Genomic DNA, 18,051 nt, shown 5'->3' with positions numbered 1-18,051 from the left:
TGTTTGAAGTGTAACTGCTTTTTGGCTCTGCTGGCAACAAGTCAGCCAGGCAGTCAGCCAGCCAGCCAGCCAGTGAGCCAACGAGCCAGCCAATCAAACCAGATAAAACCGATTTTAATTCGATTAAAGGGGTTTTCGCTACGCTCTTTGGCCAGGTTGCGGTTGCTGTTGTTGTTGCGGTCTGGGTAGTAAAGATGTTATGAGCTGGTGTGTGTGCGATAGTGTTAGTGCGATTCGCGTCATATTGTTACGAATTAGGTAAACAAAAGAAACGAGCTAATAGCAGCCTTAAGCACCTCAAAGAGGAAATTCTTATTAAACCGCACTAAAATTTTGCACAGAGTACCAAATTCGAGAAGCGCCAGTGACAAATTAACAAAATGGCGTTACAATTAACACTGTTAACCTAACGCCGAAAATACCACAAAAATATCAACAGTCAGCAGGTCCTGGCATACAAGTGTGTGAATATACATATGTTATGTGAACACAAATGCTGGTCACCCTAAAACTGTTGCTGTTAATGTAAATTACATACTGTACTGTTTGTTTAACTGAACATTACTTGTATTCTCTGTGAGATTAACACGCTGCGGCTGCTGGCTGTTGTTGCATGTTCTCCGTCGAGAGAGCGGCCACTGTTACTATTTTCCACATATGCAAGCCTGTGTGCGTTTGTGTGTGTGCGCGTGTGTGTTGAAAATGAGCGGGCAGCAAACAAACACTTGTTGAAAACTCACCACACTCACTCTCGCACACACACACACACGCGCACTGCGCATTATTCTTACCGTATACGTATTTGATTGGTGGTAATCAAGCGAAAGCCGCAGCAGCAAACAGTCAGAATGGTGTCCATAATCGAAATATCATAATAATCCAGCGGCAAACACTTGACAACGCTCAAACGAGGTGCGACAGCCAGCGCGTTAAGTTGTAAGCTGTAAACGGCGCGTACAGCATTCTGTTAGCGCTAAATAACGTCAAGCGTTTCGTTTAACGTACTTCCCCTATGCGTAACAAGATTTAGTAGTTTGAATGCTACGCGTTAAATATATGCCAGCATTTCGCATTGGCTGTTAAACGTTGCTGAAACCTCGTTGTGTGCACGTCATTGACGCTCCGTCCGGCTTCGTTTAACCGTAATATACGATAACAGATCACGCTCTGCCGCAAACTCAAAGCTGGGCACACTCTTCACTCAAAGGTCCTGCTGGGCCACCAAGTGCAATGCAAATGTGCGCGCTGAACAACATCGATCATTTATTTTAACGCGATAAAAGTTACGCATAACGAGTGTTGAACCCAAAAAAAAAAATTCAACAAATAAAAAAACCCCAAAAAACGTTCAGTTGATTCACCAGCAACAACAACAACATCCATCACAATGGCAGATCGCTTTCAGATCTCAAAGGTTAATGGCAGTGCCAATGTCAATGCCGCCTTCGACGCGGAACCTGGTTGCGCCAATAATAACGCAGCCCCTGCGGAGCACCCCCCAAATGGTCCCGCCACAATTGTTGCAGACGGCGGCCACGCCCACGACAATCATCTGCAGCCCAAAGCAGCAGAGGGCGTCGAGAATCGTCGAACTTCGCGCCTATCCTTTCGCGGCTTTGGCCAATTCCTGCGCAAATCGGACGCCGAGCGCAAGTTCAGCCTGGCACAGCTAACCAAGTGAGTGCCACAGAATATCCATTTACTAATTATCAGAAAGCGCATCGAAATATTTTGCATTATTTTACTTCAAGTCATGCATTTGCCATTTGTAATGCTTGAAAAATGTTTTCAAATCTCCGAACGGTTTAATGCCCCGTGTCAATTGTTGTGCCCAGAAAGTGTTTTTTTTTTTTTTTTTTTGCGTATACAAAAACACTTTGGAGCACTTAGAAACAATAAACGTTGTTTCTCTTTATTTTAATTGAACTGCATTTGCATAAAATGGAAACTGTTTTTTACCTTTTTGGTTTAAGCCGAAAAGGAAGTCTGTTGTTTTTTTTTTATTAGAATTTTACGAGACTCGAAGCGAGCATGAAAAACTCTAAATTAAAGTTTCCACATTTGCAAATATTGTTAAGCCACAATTTGTTGATAATCTTTGCGATGATTCGGCAAGTTGAACTTTCGCCATAAATTGAAGCCTCGATATCTGCGAGACGATTATCAGTATATGGTATTATAGCCTGATAAACATAAAATGATTAAATTTTATTTATTTACATAGATTTTTATTGCCAAGAACTTAATCAATTTCATTGAATGTGATTCAGTTGAGCTAAATTAATGCGAAACTCGATTAGTATATTTGAATATTAAATGCACCAGCATGCATGGGCTCTAGTTTTTATACCCTTGCAGAGGGTATTCTAATTTTGTCGAGAAGTGTGTAACGCATAGAAGGAGACATCTCCGAACCCATAAAGTATATATATTCTTCATCAGCATCAAAAGCCGAGTCGATATAGCCATGACCGTCTGTCCGCCTGTCTGTTCCTATGCGAACTAGTCTCTCAGTTTTAAAGCTTAATCTTAATGGATCGGACCACTATATCATATAACTGCCATAGGAACGATCGGTCGAAAATTATTATTATATGTATTTCACGATATCTTGACCAAACTCGGCCTTAGCTATTTTCGCTGTACTTCTTAGATACGGGCAAGAGCATTATGAAAAGGTTGGGTCTGCAAGGGTATTAGATCTTCGGCCTGCCGAAGATAGCCATCCTTTCTCGTTTTTTTTTTTTTTTGTTAATTTATTAATTATAGTTGCTTAAGCGAAAATGCGTGATTTTTTCCTTTAATAAGCTTGTGGGAATTCTGCATAACTTATATAAATACGATTTGCATGCCAGAATTGGGTTAAATTTTGTTTGTTGCTGCCTTTAAACCTGAAATCTGAATATTAAATATTTAAATTAACAAACAAAAAAAGTACAAGGCAAAAATGCATTCAAACAAAGCGTAGCAAAACACAGCAAAAGTTAAATAAAAAATATATTTAAATTGTGTAAATTGTTAAATGAGTGCGAAATGTTGCCAAAAGATACAAAATCAAACAAATAAATAAAGTAACAGTGAGAAAAAGGCATGAATGTTTTTATTTGTAAAACTAAACTCAAGGTAACTTGACTTTTTTTTTATTATTATTATAATCACGTACTCGAAACAAAAACTCCAATTGTTTTTTTGTTTCTCTGTAGAAGACACGACCTGTAAATTGAAAAACGCATATCAGAGTGTAAAAATCGACAGAAGTTGGCCTTATATAGTAAGCACGTGGGATGGGATGGGCTGGGCTGGAAAAACATTGTCGATAAGAAAGGCAACATTATTAAATTGCTGATTTAATAGGCTTGGTAATTGTTGAGAGTTTGGCAGAGACATCAGCTCGACTATCTAAATTATGGGTTATACGTAAGTTAGATGTGAGAATAAACGAAATTAATTCAGGTTTTCTTTAGGCTTCTAGAGGTGAGCAACTCGCCAGCGAGCACATTAGAAGATTTCTATGAATATATATTGAAAAGGTTAAACTTTTAATGCGCCGATTTATATTTGAAGTGTGGCAACAGTGCTCTAGTTGGGCGTGAGCGACGAGAAGATACCCTAGACCCCATGCATACATACATGACTTCTTTAACAGGCATCGGTGTTTGTAGTCCGATGCCAAGGCTTTAGCTTTAGAAATCATCTTTTTTCAATTTCGAGGGGAATGAGAGGAGACATTCAGAAAGTGATTCACTCTCAATCTGTGTGTACTATTCGAAAGCCTTCAAGTCTTGTGTATCCAACTTTCAGTTCTTAAGAACAAGAGGCTCTAATCGATATATATATCGGGGTGATATCGGCATGATATACGACAACAAAAATTAATCACAGGTCTACACAATGACGGGCAAACGGACAGGACTCAGCTCGACCTCAGCTCATCCTCCTGCTCAGGAATACGCAAACTTAGTCGGAGATCCCATCTTCTGCCTAAAATATCAGCATACACTGTTTGAAGGTTTTTTTTGCATGAGTACAGAGTATAGAAAAGAATGTTAATATACGCACAAGGCAGGTCATAAGGTCAGCATTTCGAGCCGCGGGTCAAGATCAGATCAAATCAACAGAAATTGGCACAAATTTCTGTTGGCTTCCAATTGATGCAAGTCTTGTGCTATCGCAAGAACAAAATATGAGAAAACTGAAAAATTCAATTCAATTACCAAGAAGCCGCTCAAATTCAGTTAGCATTCAATTTTGTGTATTGAAATGTGGACGTAAATTCGATTTTGAAAACTTTGCGAACACGGCAAACAAGTTGCATCAGCGTCCAGTTGCAAAGCAATATAAAACTGAGAAACTGCGAAACTGCGAAGCTGGGAAACTCAAATGGCAACTAGTTTTCAAAGTCGAGCACTTTGTTGTTGTTGTTGTTGTTGTGACCGATTAAAACGTTGGCACCTTGCATTCATATTTAATTGAAAAAATCCAAGCAATTTGTACCACACACAAATAACTCTCAGCGCGATGCGTTTGTTTTGATTCAGTTTGGTAGCTGCTGATGACAACAACAAATTAGTCATATCATGCCCAAGCCAAAGACATCGGCTCCTAAACGAACTCAATTGATCGGACAGACAGCGGGCAGCAGGGAGAGGGATCAACTGGGACAGAGTTGTGTGCCTGCCCCGCCCAGGCCCAGCCTGCACAATTCCTCTTCAATTGTACAACTAAATTATACTAGCTAAATCTCAACGAAACCGCCGCACAGCCAATAGATCAATACCCACACACACACACACAGACACACACACTAAATGCAATAGGAATTGTTTATTTTGTATCTTTTGGATGCGAGAAGACGCCCGCTGCCTCTGCCGCTGCCTCTGTCGCTGCCGCTGCCTCTGTCGCTGTCGCTGTCTGCCAGCTGAATTGAACATTTAGAAATAGAGAATATTGTCTTAACTTTTTCGATTTACAGCGCTCGTTTGTGTTTTTTATTTATTTCATATTACTCTCCCATTCAAAACTTTCATACATGCACACCCGTTGGCGTTTCTGCTTTGAGCTTGAGCTATTTTAATTATGTTTTCTTTAAGAAACTCTGAAACCAAATACGTAAATGCATAAAAGAAAAATGTTGTCATACGATTCGTACAGTAGGCGATGCCTATTCTCAGAATTATGGCTTTCTTTTACTCTTACAGAAAGTGGAAACTGAACATCTCCAAGAAATATATAAAATATTTCCTGTCTGACGATCAGCCTTAAAATAAGTTTCTAATACATATTTCTTATATTATTTTAATTTATCATATTTTATTTCCAATCTATGCTCTATTTTAGTATACCCTATTTGTAAACAAGGCTTAGAACCAGCTTTGAACCAAGTTTCCATTTCATTTTTTAAAATTAACCGAACCTTCAACCAGTTGCTCAAAAAACAGCTGAACTAAGCTTACAACTGAAACAGAATATTTTTTTAAGTTAGTTTGCCTCTAAATAAAAAAAAACAGCATTTAGCGAAAATTGGGCCCAAATAATTGGATATATCTAATCATAATTAATAGATGCCAATTTTGGGTAATAATCAAATTTAGCCCGTGAGGTCTATATGAAAATATGCACGAGATGCCATATTTGCAGAAGAACGGGCATTTATAAGATACAAATTAAATATATAAATATATAGATACATTTAGAAAATTTAAGCAAAACAAGGATTCAAACAAAACAAAGCGAATCTGAAGATAGGACACCGTTTACTTACTTTTATTAAGAGTCGATGGGTCCATGATTTGAAATTGATATAAAATTCGTTTAGATATTCAAAATGTAATCTTTTCCAAAATTGTCGTACCCTAGTTTGATTCACTTTAAGCGTTTCCCATAAGCAAACTTTGATTCATTTCAAAATTGCCAACAGAATTATTATTTCAAACTATTCTGCAAAAAGTATGCAACACAAAAATTACATACTCTGTGACAAATATGACAAGAAAAACAAATTCATTTTGAGAAACATTGCCGGAGGTCTTCAAAAGAGACGTAGAATTGAAAGTCTCCAGCTAATTGATCTCTCGGCGGCATTTTTATCTATTTGATATCTTTTCACAAGAGTAAAATAAAATATAGTAAAAAATAAGTAAGAAATAACAGAGAAACAGCATTAACTAAAAATATCGCCATATAGAATTACAAATATTAATTTAAATAATAAAATTAAAATTAATTGTATGCGGTTGTTTGTTATGATGCGCCCTTGAGGGCTGCCACGGGCCGATCTGGCGGTTTATCGACTTTCAATGCATTTCTGGCCTTTTTAATACACTTGTAGAGGATATTCTAATTCGTCATGAAAGTATATATTCGTCATAAAGTATATAGATTCCTGATCAGCATCAACAGTCGAGTTGATATAGCCAAGCCCGTCTGCCCGCCTGTTTGTTATCTCAGTCTTACGGCTATCTTCTTAAACAGGAATTGCCCGGAGCAGATCACATCGAACCCTGATATCATATAGCTGTAGGAGAGATCGGTGTAATAGAAGGATCTTATATTGCATAATATTATGTACTCATAATGGAACATTTAGGAAGTGTGTTAAATCTTCGGCGTGTCGAAGATATTCTAACTTTCTCGTTTCAAACTATCTTTGGCTGTGGAATTGCTGTTTCTGTTTTCATTTCCAATCAGTAAATATACATAATATAATAAAAAAAAATAATAATATACAATGGTAAGAGTCTGCACGTCTCAGTGAGCGAAACAGACAGAAACAGACAGAAACAGATCAATAAGCAGATGAAGCAGACCAAAAAAAAAAAAAAAGAAAAAGTATAAAATCAAGGGCGATTTTTCATCAACTTATGAGTGTTCCCCCCCTTGGTCCCCTTGACCAATCGTTTTTCTCAATTCTGCGTGTTTTATTATTATAATTTTTGTTTTTTTCAATTTAGTATTTTATTGTTGTTGTTTTGCATTTCCATCGAGCATGTTTTTTGCGGCTCTCTAGTTGGTCTTTGTGCCTCGCTAGCTGCGGGCCACATTCATGCTGCCCGAGGCGATGTTAGTCCTAATGCCGTTTCATCAGTATGGAAATGCTTGGCTCTTCCATTACACAAACAATACTAATCGAATATTGTCCTTCCTTTACAGGGAATCGCTGCCGCGCTTGGATAACTATCGCATCTCTATGCGAAACTTGAAACGACCCTCGATTGGCGAACTTCAGGGCGAGGCAGCAGATCAGGTAAGTCTTGACTGCGTTTGCTCAAAGTGCCAACACTTGGAATCGTTATCGAAAAAAAAAAATTCATTTTTCATCTGTGGTTTCTTCGGCAAGAATACAGCTATTCTTCATCAGGATATTTAGGGAGCCCCCCCTTTAACAGACTTCCTTACATTGCTAAAAGCATTGCAAATGTCATTAGTATTATCATTATTAATATTAATATTATTATTATTATTATTATTATTATTATTATTATTATTATTATTATCATTATTATTATTATTATTATTATTATTATTATTATTATTATCTTTATTTTTATTTTTATCAATATCATTATTTGTATTCTTATTATTATTTTTATGTTGATTCAAACGAAATATTTCACCATTTTTCACCGTTTTTTCAATATTTTTAAATCCGTTTTTTGTCTACAACATTTTTGAACCCATCGATGATTAATTTGTTTGAATGCCAATTGATGGTAGGGATCCGTAAGCATTCAAAAAGGTATAACATTTGAAAATCAGACATTATTTACCCGCGATATTAAAAAAAATCATCGAAAAAGTTTCGATTTTCGCACCGACCTCGATTTTGAAAAAAATCGTGATGATTTGGAAGGCCGCGGGGAGTTCTGTCGTTTTGGAACGTCATATCTCCGCGCGGAGTTCTGTCGTTTTGGAACGTCATATCTCCACGCGGAGATATGTCGTTTTGGAACGTCATATCTCCGCGCGGAGCTCTGTCGTTTTGGAACGTCATATCTCCGCGCGGAGATATGTCGTTTTGGAACGTCATATCTCCGCGCGGAGTTCTGTCGTTTTGGAACGTCATATCTCCGCGCGGAGATATGTCGTTTTGGAACGTCATATCTCCGCGCGGAGCTCTGTCGTTTTGGAACGTCATATCTCCGCGAGGAGTTCTGTCGTTTTGAAACGTCATATCTCCGCGCGGAGTTCTGTCGTTTTGGAACGTCATATCTCCGCGCGGAGATATGTCGTTTTGGAACGTCATATCTCCGCGCGGAGCTCTGTCGTTTTGGAACGTCATATCTCCGCGCGGAGCTCTGTCGTTTTGGAACGTCATATCTCCGCGCGGAGATATGTCGTTTTGGAACGTCATATCTCCGCGCGGAGCTCTGTCTCTTTGAAACGTCATATCTCCGCGCGGAGATATGTCGTTTTGGAACGTCATATCTCCGCGCGGAGTTCTGTCGTTTTGGAACGTCATATCTCCGCGCGGAGCTCTGTCGTTTTGGAACGTCATATCTCCGCGCGGAGCTATTAGCCGAGATATTAAAAAAAATCATCGGAAAAGATTCGATTTTCGCACCGACCTCTATTTTGAAAACAAGCGTGATGTAACCCCTTGCCATTTTGTCAATTTGGTTCCAAATTTTGGATTTCTTTTTTTTTATGCCAATCGATAGAACTGATCCTTACGAGTCAAAAATGGTATGAAATTCCAAAATCGGACATTATTTGACAGGAATATTCCAAGAAAAAACATCAAAAAGGTTGACTTTACGAACGAATCCGTTTTTTGTCTACAACAATATTATTGTAATATTCAGCAATGAGTCGATGCGAGGTTTGCTTTTTGAAATAAAACTCATGCGGTTTTACCGAACACTCTAAGCCCTTTAGTGCCGTGCCATAATCTGTGCTGTCCATTTCCATCGCCATCTGCATCTGTTTATGTGTATTCAAAAACATTTCAAGTGCCCAACCAATAAACAAAGCAAATCATAATATACACACGGAATATATACTCGGTAGAAGCCCAAACTAAATTCGGCAAGAAATCAAAATTGTGTTGCTTTTCATATTCGTATGCTGGCAGCTGAGCATATATTATGTACAAACAAGTAAAAGTGCACTAAGCAAAAATGCTGAACTAGCAGATACCCTGTACACAGTTAATAGGTATTTCAACATACAACATATTTATAAATGTATTCATTGATATTTTAATATTTCCAACGATTTAATCATTAATCATGATTTACATAAATTTCTCATCGTGGAAGCAGACATTCTGTGCATGGCTTGAAGATGCCCTTTAGGCCAGTTGCAATTATGTTGGGTATTTAGATATACAGAGTTTAGTCGGCGTATTTTATAAGTGTATGTACATTATTTATTAAGACGATTGCTTTATTTATTTACTTGAACAATTTTCACATTTCTCATTTCCCATGTGCTCTCCATGACGTATACGCAATGTTATTTCTTGCACTTATCTAGGGGCCAACAGATTTGTGCGTGTAAACAATTCACAATGATGACGTTGCGGCTCGTTTATCGCTATCTGCGTCGAGTATTTTGCGTGTACACCTTTGCCAAGGGCACACCCTCGCCCTGGAACGCCTTATCATTCAATTAAGAGTAGCTGAGGCTCGAAGACCCTCCGGCTACTTAGTCAGAGTTCTAGTTTTTATGCTTATCGCCGCCAAAGCCGTAAAGTTTATGCGGCTATTGCGGCTTGTGTATTACACATTTCTCGCATATTGTTTAATTAATTCGCTACTGTGGCGCTTAGTGGGACAGCGTCAACGCGGCGTATGATAGATATCGTAAAAATTGCATTACAGCGCCGCGCGCTCATTAAGGGAATACCAATGAAATCGTCACATAAACTATAATTGGCAGCGTGGCTTAAAGTGTGTGTCCCAGACAAGCTGAAATAGTTGTTATTACAGCAGATAACGAATTTAAGTGAGACTACTTAAGCAATATATGTATATGTCCAAATAGCAGATGCGTCTAAATAATGAACAGTTAATGGAATCAACTTGATTGGAAATCTATTGCAGCCTAACGAATTCCATTCGACAAAGTAAAACCGTTATGTACCCTTGCAGAAGGTATTAAGGTTAATGTATCCATCATCCAAAAAGAAAATAACTCTGCTTGCATCAGCAACAGCTTCACAACTTTTTCGATCTCGAATCTATCAAGAATTTTGATGTCTGTTAACTTTTGCGTTGCCTACGGTCACACTCTCCATTTTCACTCTCTCTCTCTGTTAACAAAAACCTATTTAATTGAATTGCCGCAGATAAAGAATAATTTAGGAAATTGTCTGAAAATATTGCAGACACTTATATTAAGCCTAGCTAGATGAAGTTAAAATAATTCTTATCTTTATACTGTTGCAATTGGTTAAAAGATTTGTCAAAGAATTCTGCTCTTTAGATATAATTCAATTTTCATATTTTGTATATTTTTCTGTATATTCAAGCAGAATTAGTATATATTAATTACCTTAAAAAATACCTTTACTTAAAACTCCGTCAATAAATCTGAAAAAAAACGGAAATTATTGAATTGTGAAAGAAGGGCAGAAAGTCAAATTTGAATAGCTTGTGAATCGTAATGTGTTAATATGAATGTTTTATGAATGTAGACAGGCAATATAAAGCCCTAAGTAGATATTCATGTACGCAGTATACTGTGCAGCAATGCCCCCCCTCCCTCCACACTTTGACAAGCGTCTTGAAAGATGACACCAATAAGAGCCTTGAAGCCAAATTAATTGTCAACACGATGACTGGAGCCATGCAGGCAGCCACAAGGATATTGTTCTATCTATACCGCAGCGTCAGCCCCCCCCCCCCCCCCCCTTCCCACACGCTTGATAACAACAAGGAGCAGTGCAATAACAACAATTAGAACGCAACGCACGAGTCGGTCAACACACGCGCGGACAAGTCTGACAAATGCACGGGGCGTATCATTAAAATTGACAGCAACAGCAGCAGCAGCCGACAGATGGCGCTGTCGTTGCCATCGATCGATTGTCAGCGCTCAACGTTCCAATAAGAAGAGTGTTAAAGCTGCTGCTCGTCAAACTCAACAAACACCCCACACTCCCCACAGGCAGCCACATGTACGCACACTAGTCAATGCGTGTGTGTGTGCGTGTGTGTGTAGCACGTCTAAAATGCTGACAGTTTGTCAGCTCGATAAGCATTCACTTGAAAAATTGTTTACACACAACTTTCAATAAATTAAAAAAAAAAAAGAGCGCCAGACCACTAGAAAAGTGCCAAAAATTAAATGAAAAAAAAATAAAAAATAATCATAACAGTTCAAAGCACTTTTTGACACATTTTTAATAACACTTTTACACCTCTCAAGTGGACACAATTTGTCATCATTTGGGTTTATCCCATGACGTTATCAATCGTCCCGTTTGATGTTAATAACTAGCCTAACCAACAGATGATTAATAAACAGTTTAGCGTGTCTTAGTTAATATACAAATCTGAGCAGCTGTAAATTGAAATGTTTTGACGAGAATCATAAATAACAAATGCGCCAGGCTTCGGAAAAAAACAGAACTTGGCTGTGCAATAGACCCTACGAATGGTATAAAACCAATCAGATACATTGGCGCACACAATTGGAATATACATTTCGAGTGCTTCGGTACATGTTCGAGAATAGTTTCGGCTGGTACCACGCTGCGTATGAGCATTATTTGGCAGTTGTGTTTACATCATCGACAGCGCCTTTGGCGCATTTGGATCGACTCGTGTGCTGCTTCAGTGGCCGACATTTTCCATTTTCAATTTTGTATTTTCTATTTTTCATTTGACTTGCGAAACCACCCCATCCCTCCCCCTGCTGCACTTGCCGGGCATTGTTCAATTTACAATTCTAATTTGCAATTCATTTCAAAAGAGTCTTTGCTATTTATACAACATTTATCGATTCTTTTATGCGAATTCGCCGCTGCTGCTGTTTATTTAGCGCATTTCTCGTATCGTTTAACCATGCAAAACAACAATATTTTCATTGTTCTCGCCATTCACATAGATTTTCATAGGCGCACTTCTAACGCCACAAAGGCCTAAGGCCAAGGTCCCGAGCTCCAGATTAAGCACAGGTGGCAATTATCAAAAGCAAGGACTCTCGCTAAAACTCACAGTTTCGTTGAGGAACTGACGACCATAGCTAACTTTTAACTATTCTAGGATATAGCTTAATAAGACAATATCTTTTACGGCCTGAATATTTTGTGTATCTAGATCTAGTCATATGCGTCCATCTTTATAGACAGAAGACAGAGGATTGTAATTGGAATTGGAAATTTTGAATATACTCAGCTGCAAAATATTGCACTTTCTTTAAAGCCTTGCTCAATCGGACTCAAATGGAAATTCACTCCTTCAGTAAATCCACTATGCCGTGTGGAACTATTCTTTTTATCTTATTTAATGCAAACACAACTTTTCATTACCGTTTGCCAGTTCAAATACATGTTACTTAAAGTTAATTTAACTTATTAATTTAAATATAATAACTAGCTGTAAGTTGTCTCACGACATTTCCGATATCGGACCTCAACGGATATGTATCCACTTTTTTGTCTACAAATTTCCCGCTCTCAATCAGCTGTCGACTGGCTGCCACTTCAGACTTTTGCCATATACATACATATTTATATATCTATGCCACATGGCGCAATTCAAATTCCAATTGCAATTCCAATTCCGATTCCGTGTACGCATGGCTTGTGTGCAAAAAAAAAAAAAAAGAAAAACGAAAAACGAAAAGGAAAAACAAATTTCCACGCTTGGGCAAGTGGCAAACGAAATGCGCCTTTAACTAAACTAAATTAAATTGCCCCGGCTAGCGAGCATACAAACAAGCCAGTTGCCAGCTCCCTGACTGTCTGTCTATCTGTCTGTCTGTCTGTCCATATAATATGGATGTCCAGCTGGTTGTCGAGACTGGCTCCCTGTGGGTGTGTTTAAGTGTGTGCTTGAGTGTGTGTGTGTGTGTGTGTGTGTGTATCTGTCTAGCTGCCCGCCGCTGAGCGCCGCCAAAAATGTGTAAACAATCAACATTGACCACCCACGGGGCCCAGGCTAGGGCCAGGGCCAGGAGCTGTGCCGAGCTGTGCTCTGCTCAGCTCCAAGCTGAGTCAGTTACCAACAGCTCGGGACTGCTGCGAAGGGGTGTGTCCCGGAGTGTCCTGGCATGTCCTGCCAGTCAGTCCTCCAGAGTGCCGAGTCACATTTTAAAAACATTCAATTATGTTGGCAAACAATAAAATAGATGATCTGCTGTCTGTCAGACACAGCGAAATATGTCGGCCGAAATTTATTAATTTGTCACAATTGTAAATGGAGTCGGACAACAAATTTTTTATTTCACTTGTGCGATTTTTTGTTTTCTATTTAAAAAGTCGCCATAACTTCATTGCTATCTACAATCAAATTATTTCACAGATATAAATTTAAATTGAAAAGTTAAATTATTTAAAAAGAGCTAAAACCCGTATGAATACTTTGAATATTTGATATGAGTATTTGAATATTCGTATGCAGCCTCACTTCTTTCAAAAAGATACTTAGAGTATTTTCTTCACCTAAGTAGATACTCATCACGGCTGATTACTCTTTTAGCTCGACAAACAATTCAATTAGCACAAATCTTAATGTATATTAATTTCCATATGGCAATCAGAAATTCACAGGAATTTTATTGACTTTAATTCAGATGCCGCTTTGGTAACGCATGATTTTTAGCGTAGCTATAAAATCGACATGAGTTCCATTTACATGCAACTTGACTTGGCGTTAATTGAAAAAAAGTACAATAAATTCATCAAGTGCGCAAATACTCTAGATATAGCTATACGATATACCTATTTAATAAAGAGCAAAAGGGGAAAATTCATACTGCTATATTCTTTAAATTTAAATTCTTTAAATTCTGTTGATCTAATTGTAAACTGATTTAAAAATCTATAAATAAAATGAAAAAGAGAGAAATAAACAAAGAAAGAGTCAGAGCAAAACTTGTTAAAGATAAATCAAAGCATAAAATTCATGAGAATCGCATAGTAAGGCAGTGTTTAAAAATACAATTAAATGTGCAGCTCAGCGTTGAAGTCATTAGAGAATAAAGTAAACTAGGTCTGTGTTTGATATAAGGCAGCGTACCCAGTGGGTATTACCCGGCGTTGCCTGGTCCAAGTTTTTAACACTTCACTTTTCACTCTTGCTAAAACCTATCCAGCTTTAGCCATATTTGAATTAAAACTTCTGTTCCAATTGCAACTTATATAATAATAAATGTTTATAATAAATCATAATTAATTGTTTATTGCTTTGTTCTGTTTTGATCATCTGTAGAGCATCACGATACCAGATGCTGCGGAGCCGGAACCAACTGGTGGTAACATCAAGCTGGGATGGATTGTCGGCGTGCTCATACCATGCCTGCTCAACATTTGGGGCGTTATGCTCTTCCTGCGCCTCAGCTGGGTGGTCGCCGAGTCCGGCATTATGTGGTCGTTAATTATAATCGCCATCTCGACGGTGGTCTGCGTCATAACCACGCTCTCCTTGTCGGCCATTAGTACGAACGGCGAGGTGAAGGGCGGCGGCGTCTATTTCATTATATCCCGCTCGCTGGGCCCGGAATTTGGCGCCTCTGTCGGTGTTGTTTTTGCGTTCGCCAACGCGGTATCCGCCTCAATGAACACAATTGGTTTCTGCGAATCGCTAAATGTGCTGCTGAGTGAGTAGCTCGACTCCTGCCGCTCACCCCCTAATGAATCCAGCTGAACATATATGCCACGATTCTTGCAGAGAACAACGGACTTATTATCGTGGACAATGGCATCAACGATATTCGCATTGTGGGCTCCATTACGGTCCTGGTCTTGATCCTGATCTGCTGCGTGGGCATGGAATGGGAGACCAAGGCGCAGAATTTCCTCATCGTCACCATCGTCCTGGCCATATTTAATTTCCTGATTGGCGCTGCGATCGGCCCGCGCGACGATGAAACGCTTATATCCAAGGGATTTGTGGGCTTCTCCTGTGAGTTGACATGGTATGAGCTCCGCAAGGACTCGCTGCTAACGCTGTGCTCCAATTGAATCATTTAACAGGGTCCACCTTTAAGGAGAACTTTGTCTCGGACTATCGCTACGCCGAGGGCGTTAACCACGACTTCTTCAGCGTATTTGCCATTTTCTTTCCGAGCGTGACGGGCATCCAGGCGGGCGCCAACATCTGCGGCGATCTCAAGGATGCCGGCGCTGCCATACCGAAGGGCACATTCTGGGCCCTACTCATTTCCATGACATCCTATGCATTGTTTGTGCTGTTCGCGGGCGGCGCTGCAGTCCGCGATGCCTCCGGCTTTCCCCAGGACCTGATCAATGGCACCATTGTGCCCTCGGAGCTGCCCTGCATGCACGACGGCAGTTGCACCTGGGGTCTTTTCAACTCCTACGAGATGATGCAGCTGATGTCGCTCTGGGGGCCGCTCATCTATGCCGGCTGCTTTGCGGCCACGCTGAGCACGGCTCTAACGAATCTGTTGTCTGTGCCGCGACTGGTTCAGGCTCTGGGCATCGATCAGATCTATCCGGGTCTCATTTACTTCTCAAAGCCCTACGGCAAACATGGCGAGCCCTATCGCGGCTATGTGCTCACCTACTTCATCTCGACAAGCTTCCTGCTGATTGGCGAGCTGAATCTGATCGCGCCACTCATCTCCACCTTCTACCTGGCCTCGTATGCGCTCATCAACTTCTGCACATTTCACGCGGCCTTCGTCAAACCCCTCGGCTGGCGTCCCACCTTCAAGTACTACAACGCCTGGATAAGCCTGTTCGGATTCGCCATGTGCGTGGCCATCATGTTCCTTATCAATTATGTGGCCGCAATTCTCACCTTTGGCATCATCTTTGCGCTCTATCTGGTGGTCATGTACCGCAAGCCGGATGCCAACTGGGGCTCCACAACGCAGGCGCAGCAGTACAAGGCCGCCTTAATGGCTGTGCATCGTTTGCAGAACGTCTCGGATCATGTCAAGAACTATCATCCCCAAGTGCTGGTACTCGCCGGAGATCCAAAGACACGCCCGCCGCTCGTCGACTTTGGCTATCTGTTGACCAAGAACAACTCGCTCATGTTTGTGGGCAACATAATACCGGTAGGTGTCCGTCTACATCATGTCTATATCATTTGGTTAATCGATGGAATATATATTTTAGGTGCGTGTTGGCTATAAGAATCGCCTGAATCTGCTGAAGGATGGCCAAAAGTATTTGGACGCGCGCAAAATCAAAGCGTTTTACAATGTGATTGACGGCTTTAGCATCGAGGATGGCATCAATGCATTGATCAAGACCACGGGCTTTGGCAAAATGTCGCCCAACATTGTGCTCGTGGGCTATAAGCCGGACTGGAACAGTTGCCGCAAGGAGGAGGTGGAGAGCTACTTTGCGATTTTGCAGTAAGAAACCAAACACATAAATATGATGCTTGAATCCTATCTACTCTCTCACTTGCAGCAACGCCTTTTCACAGCGCATGGGCGTGGCATTGCTGCGGCTGCCCAACGGCCTGGACTTCTCGGAGCTAACGCCCGAGGTGACAATGCCCGAAGGTAATTTGGGCCACTTGCAGACGGCCAACGCGCAAGGCTTTGCCAACGAGTTGTTGCCCGCAGCGAATGCTGCCTCCGAGCTGCTGCACATCGATTCGAACTTGAACCTGGCCAGCATGGATAGTCCCAGTCCCAATGCCTCGTTCACCATGCCACAACAGGCGCCCATGCCCAACATGCAGCGCGGTGCCCGCAGTTACAAGGTCAACAATAGCGACGCCGCCGCCATTACCTACCACACCAAAGGTGGCTCCGAGGTGCCAAAGACTATACTGGACGCGATGACCATATTTACACGCAAGCAGGCCAAGGGCACCATTGATGTCTTCTGGCTGTACGATGACGGCGGTAAGTCCAACAATATTATTTAGCTTGTTTGGACTTTGATGAATGTGTTTGCCAATTGTCAGGTCTGACTATTTTGCTGCCCTACATCATCTCAATGCGTTCGCATTGGCAGAATTGCAAGCTGCGCGTTTTTACCATGTGCCATGGCAGGGACGAAGAGCAGGAGGAGAAGAGGTAAGTTGGGCCACACAAATGCAAATGCTTCAACAAATTTAAATATATATGGTATTACTTTTGGTTTACAGCATGGCCAGTTTGCTGACCAAATTCCGCATCAAATACTCAGAGCTTATTATGCTCAAGGGCGTCCAGGATCAGCCACGTCATGATACGATGCTCAAGCACAAACGGCTCATCGAGCCCTTCCGTCGCAGTCCCCGCAACGAATTTGGCATCACCGACGAGGAGCTGCACAGCATGGCGGAGAAGACGCAGCGCCAGCTTCGCATCCACGAGCTGGTCGTCAAGCACTCATCGAACGCCTCGCTGGTGGTCATGTCCCTGCCTATGCCGCGCAAGGTTTGTACACAGACTAAATATATTCCCAACTTTATCCCTACATACATCATATATCATTATCTCAATTGCAGGAGGCAATTTCGGCGCCGCTGTACATGTCGTGGCTGGAAATGCTAACGTCAGATATCAAGTGCCCCGTGGCGCTGGCACGCGGCAACCAGACGCCGGTGCTGACACTCTACTCTTAAGGCCAAGCCAACGTTTCCAGTTCGAGTACAACTTAGTATTATTAGCGTTTAGGCGTTCAAGTTCCGCGTAGCCAGCCACCTACGGAATATGTACTTTTTATATAAAATACGAAACAACTCCTAAAACACAATCCCCAAACACAACTTGATAGTCCTTAGAGCGTACATTATAGCCATAGCTTTTAAGTTGATTACGAACACTACTGCGTATATGAATATTGTCTAAATATAATGAATCATAATAATAAACACAACTACAATTTGTGGTATCTAATCCAGTTTAAAGAACTTCAGCAAATCTTCATTGTGGTCAGCGGTCAACGTACTACTTATATATAAATAAGAA

At 40.7% G+C, this 18,051-nt stretch overlaps 1 protein-coding gene across 1 annotated transcript; it reads left to right on the top strand.

Moving 5' to 3' along the window:
• Window positions 1-895: 895 nt before the first annotated feature.
• NKCC (sodium potassium chloride cotransporter) lies at window positions 896-17,729 on the top strand. The gene is made up of 10 exons (XM_002054595.4): window positions 896-1,677; window positions 7,150-7,243; window positions 14,379-14,766; window positions 14,838-15,071; window positions 15,143-16,194; window positions 16,256-16,497; window positions 16,556-16,998; window positions 17,061-17,172; window positions 17,244-17,517; window positions 17,589-17,729. The coding sequence occupies exons 1-10, from the start codon at window positions 1,388-1,390 to the stop codon at window positions 17,703-17,705; spliced, it is 3,246 nt and encodes a 1,081-aa protein (XP_002054631.1). The 5' UTR covers window positions 896-1,387; the 3' UTR covers window positions 17,706-17,729.
• Window positions 17,730-18,051: the final 322 nt, after the last annotated feature.

Source organism: Drosophila virilis, chromosome 2 (assembly GCF_030788295.1).
Source record: "Drosophila virilis strain 15010-1051.87 chromosome 2, Dvir_AGI_RSII-ME, whole genome shotgun sequence".
In the NCBI taxonomy this organism is placed as follows: domain Eukaryota; kingdom Metazoa; phylum Arthropoda; class Insecta; order Diptera; family Drosophilidae; genus Drosophila; species Drosophila virilis.
This window is presented reverse-complemented; position numbering and strand designations above follow the sequence as displayed.

Coding starts and splice junctions, on each gene's coding strand:
- NKCC (XM_002054595.4), top strand. CDS start 1,388: ATGGCAGATCGCTTTCAGATCTCAAAGGTTAATGGCAGTGCCAATGTC. Junction 16,195..16,255: donor TTGTGGGCAACATAATACCG/GTAGGTGTCCGT, acceptor TATATATTTTAG/GTGCGTGTTGGCTATAAGAA. Junction 16,498..16,555: donor AGCTACTTTGCGATTTTGCA/GTAAGAAACCAA, acceptor TCTCACTTGCAG/CAACGCCTTTTCACAGCGCA.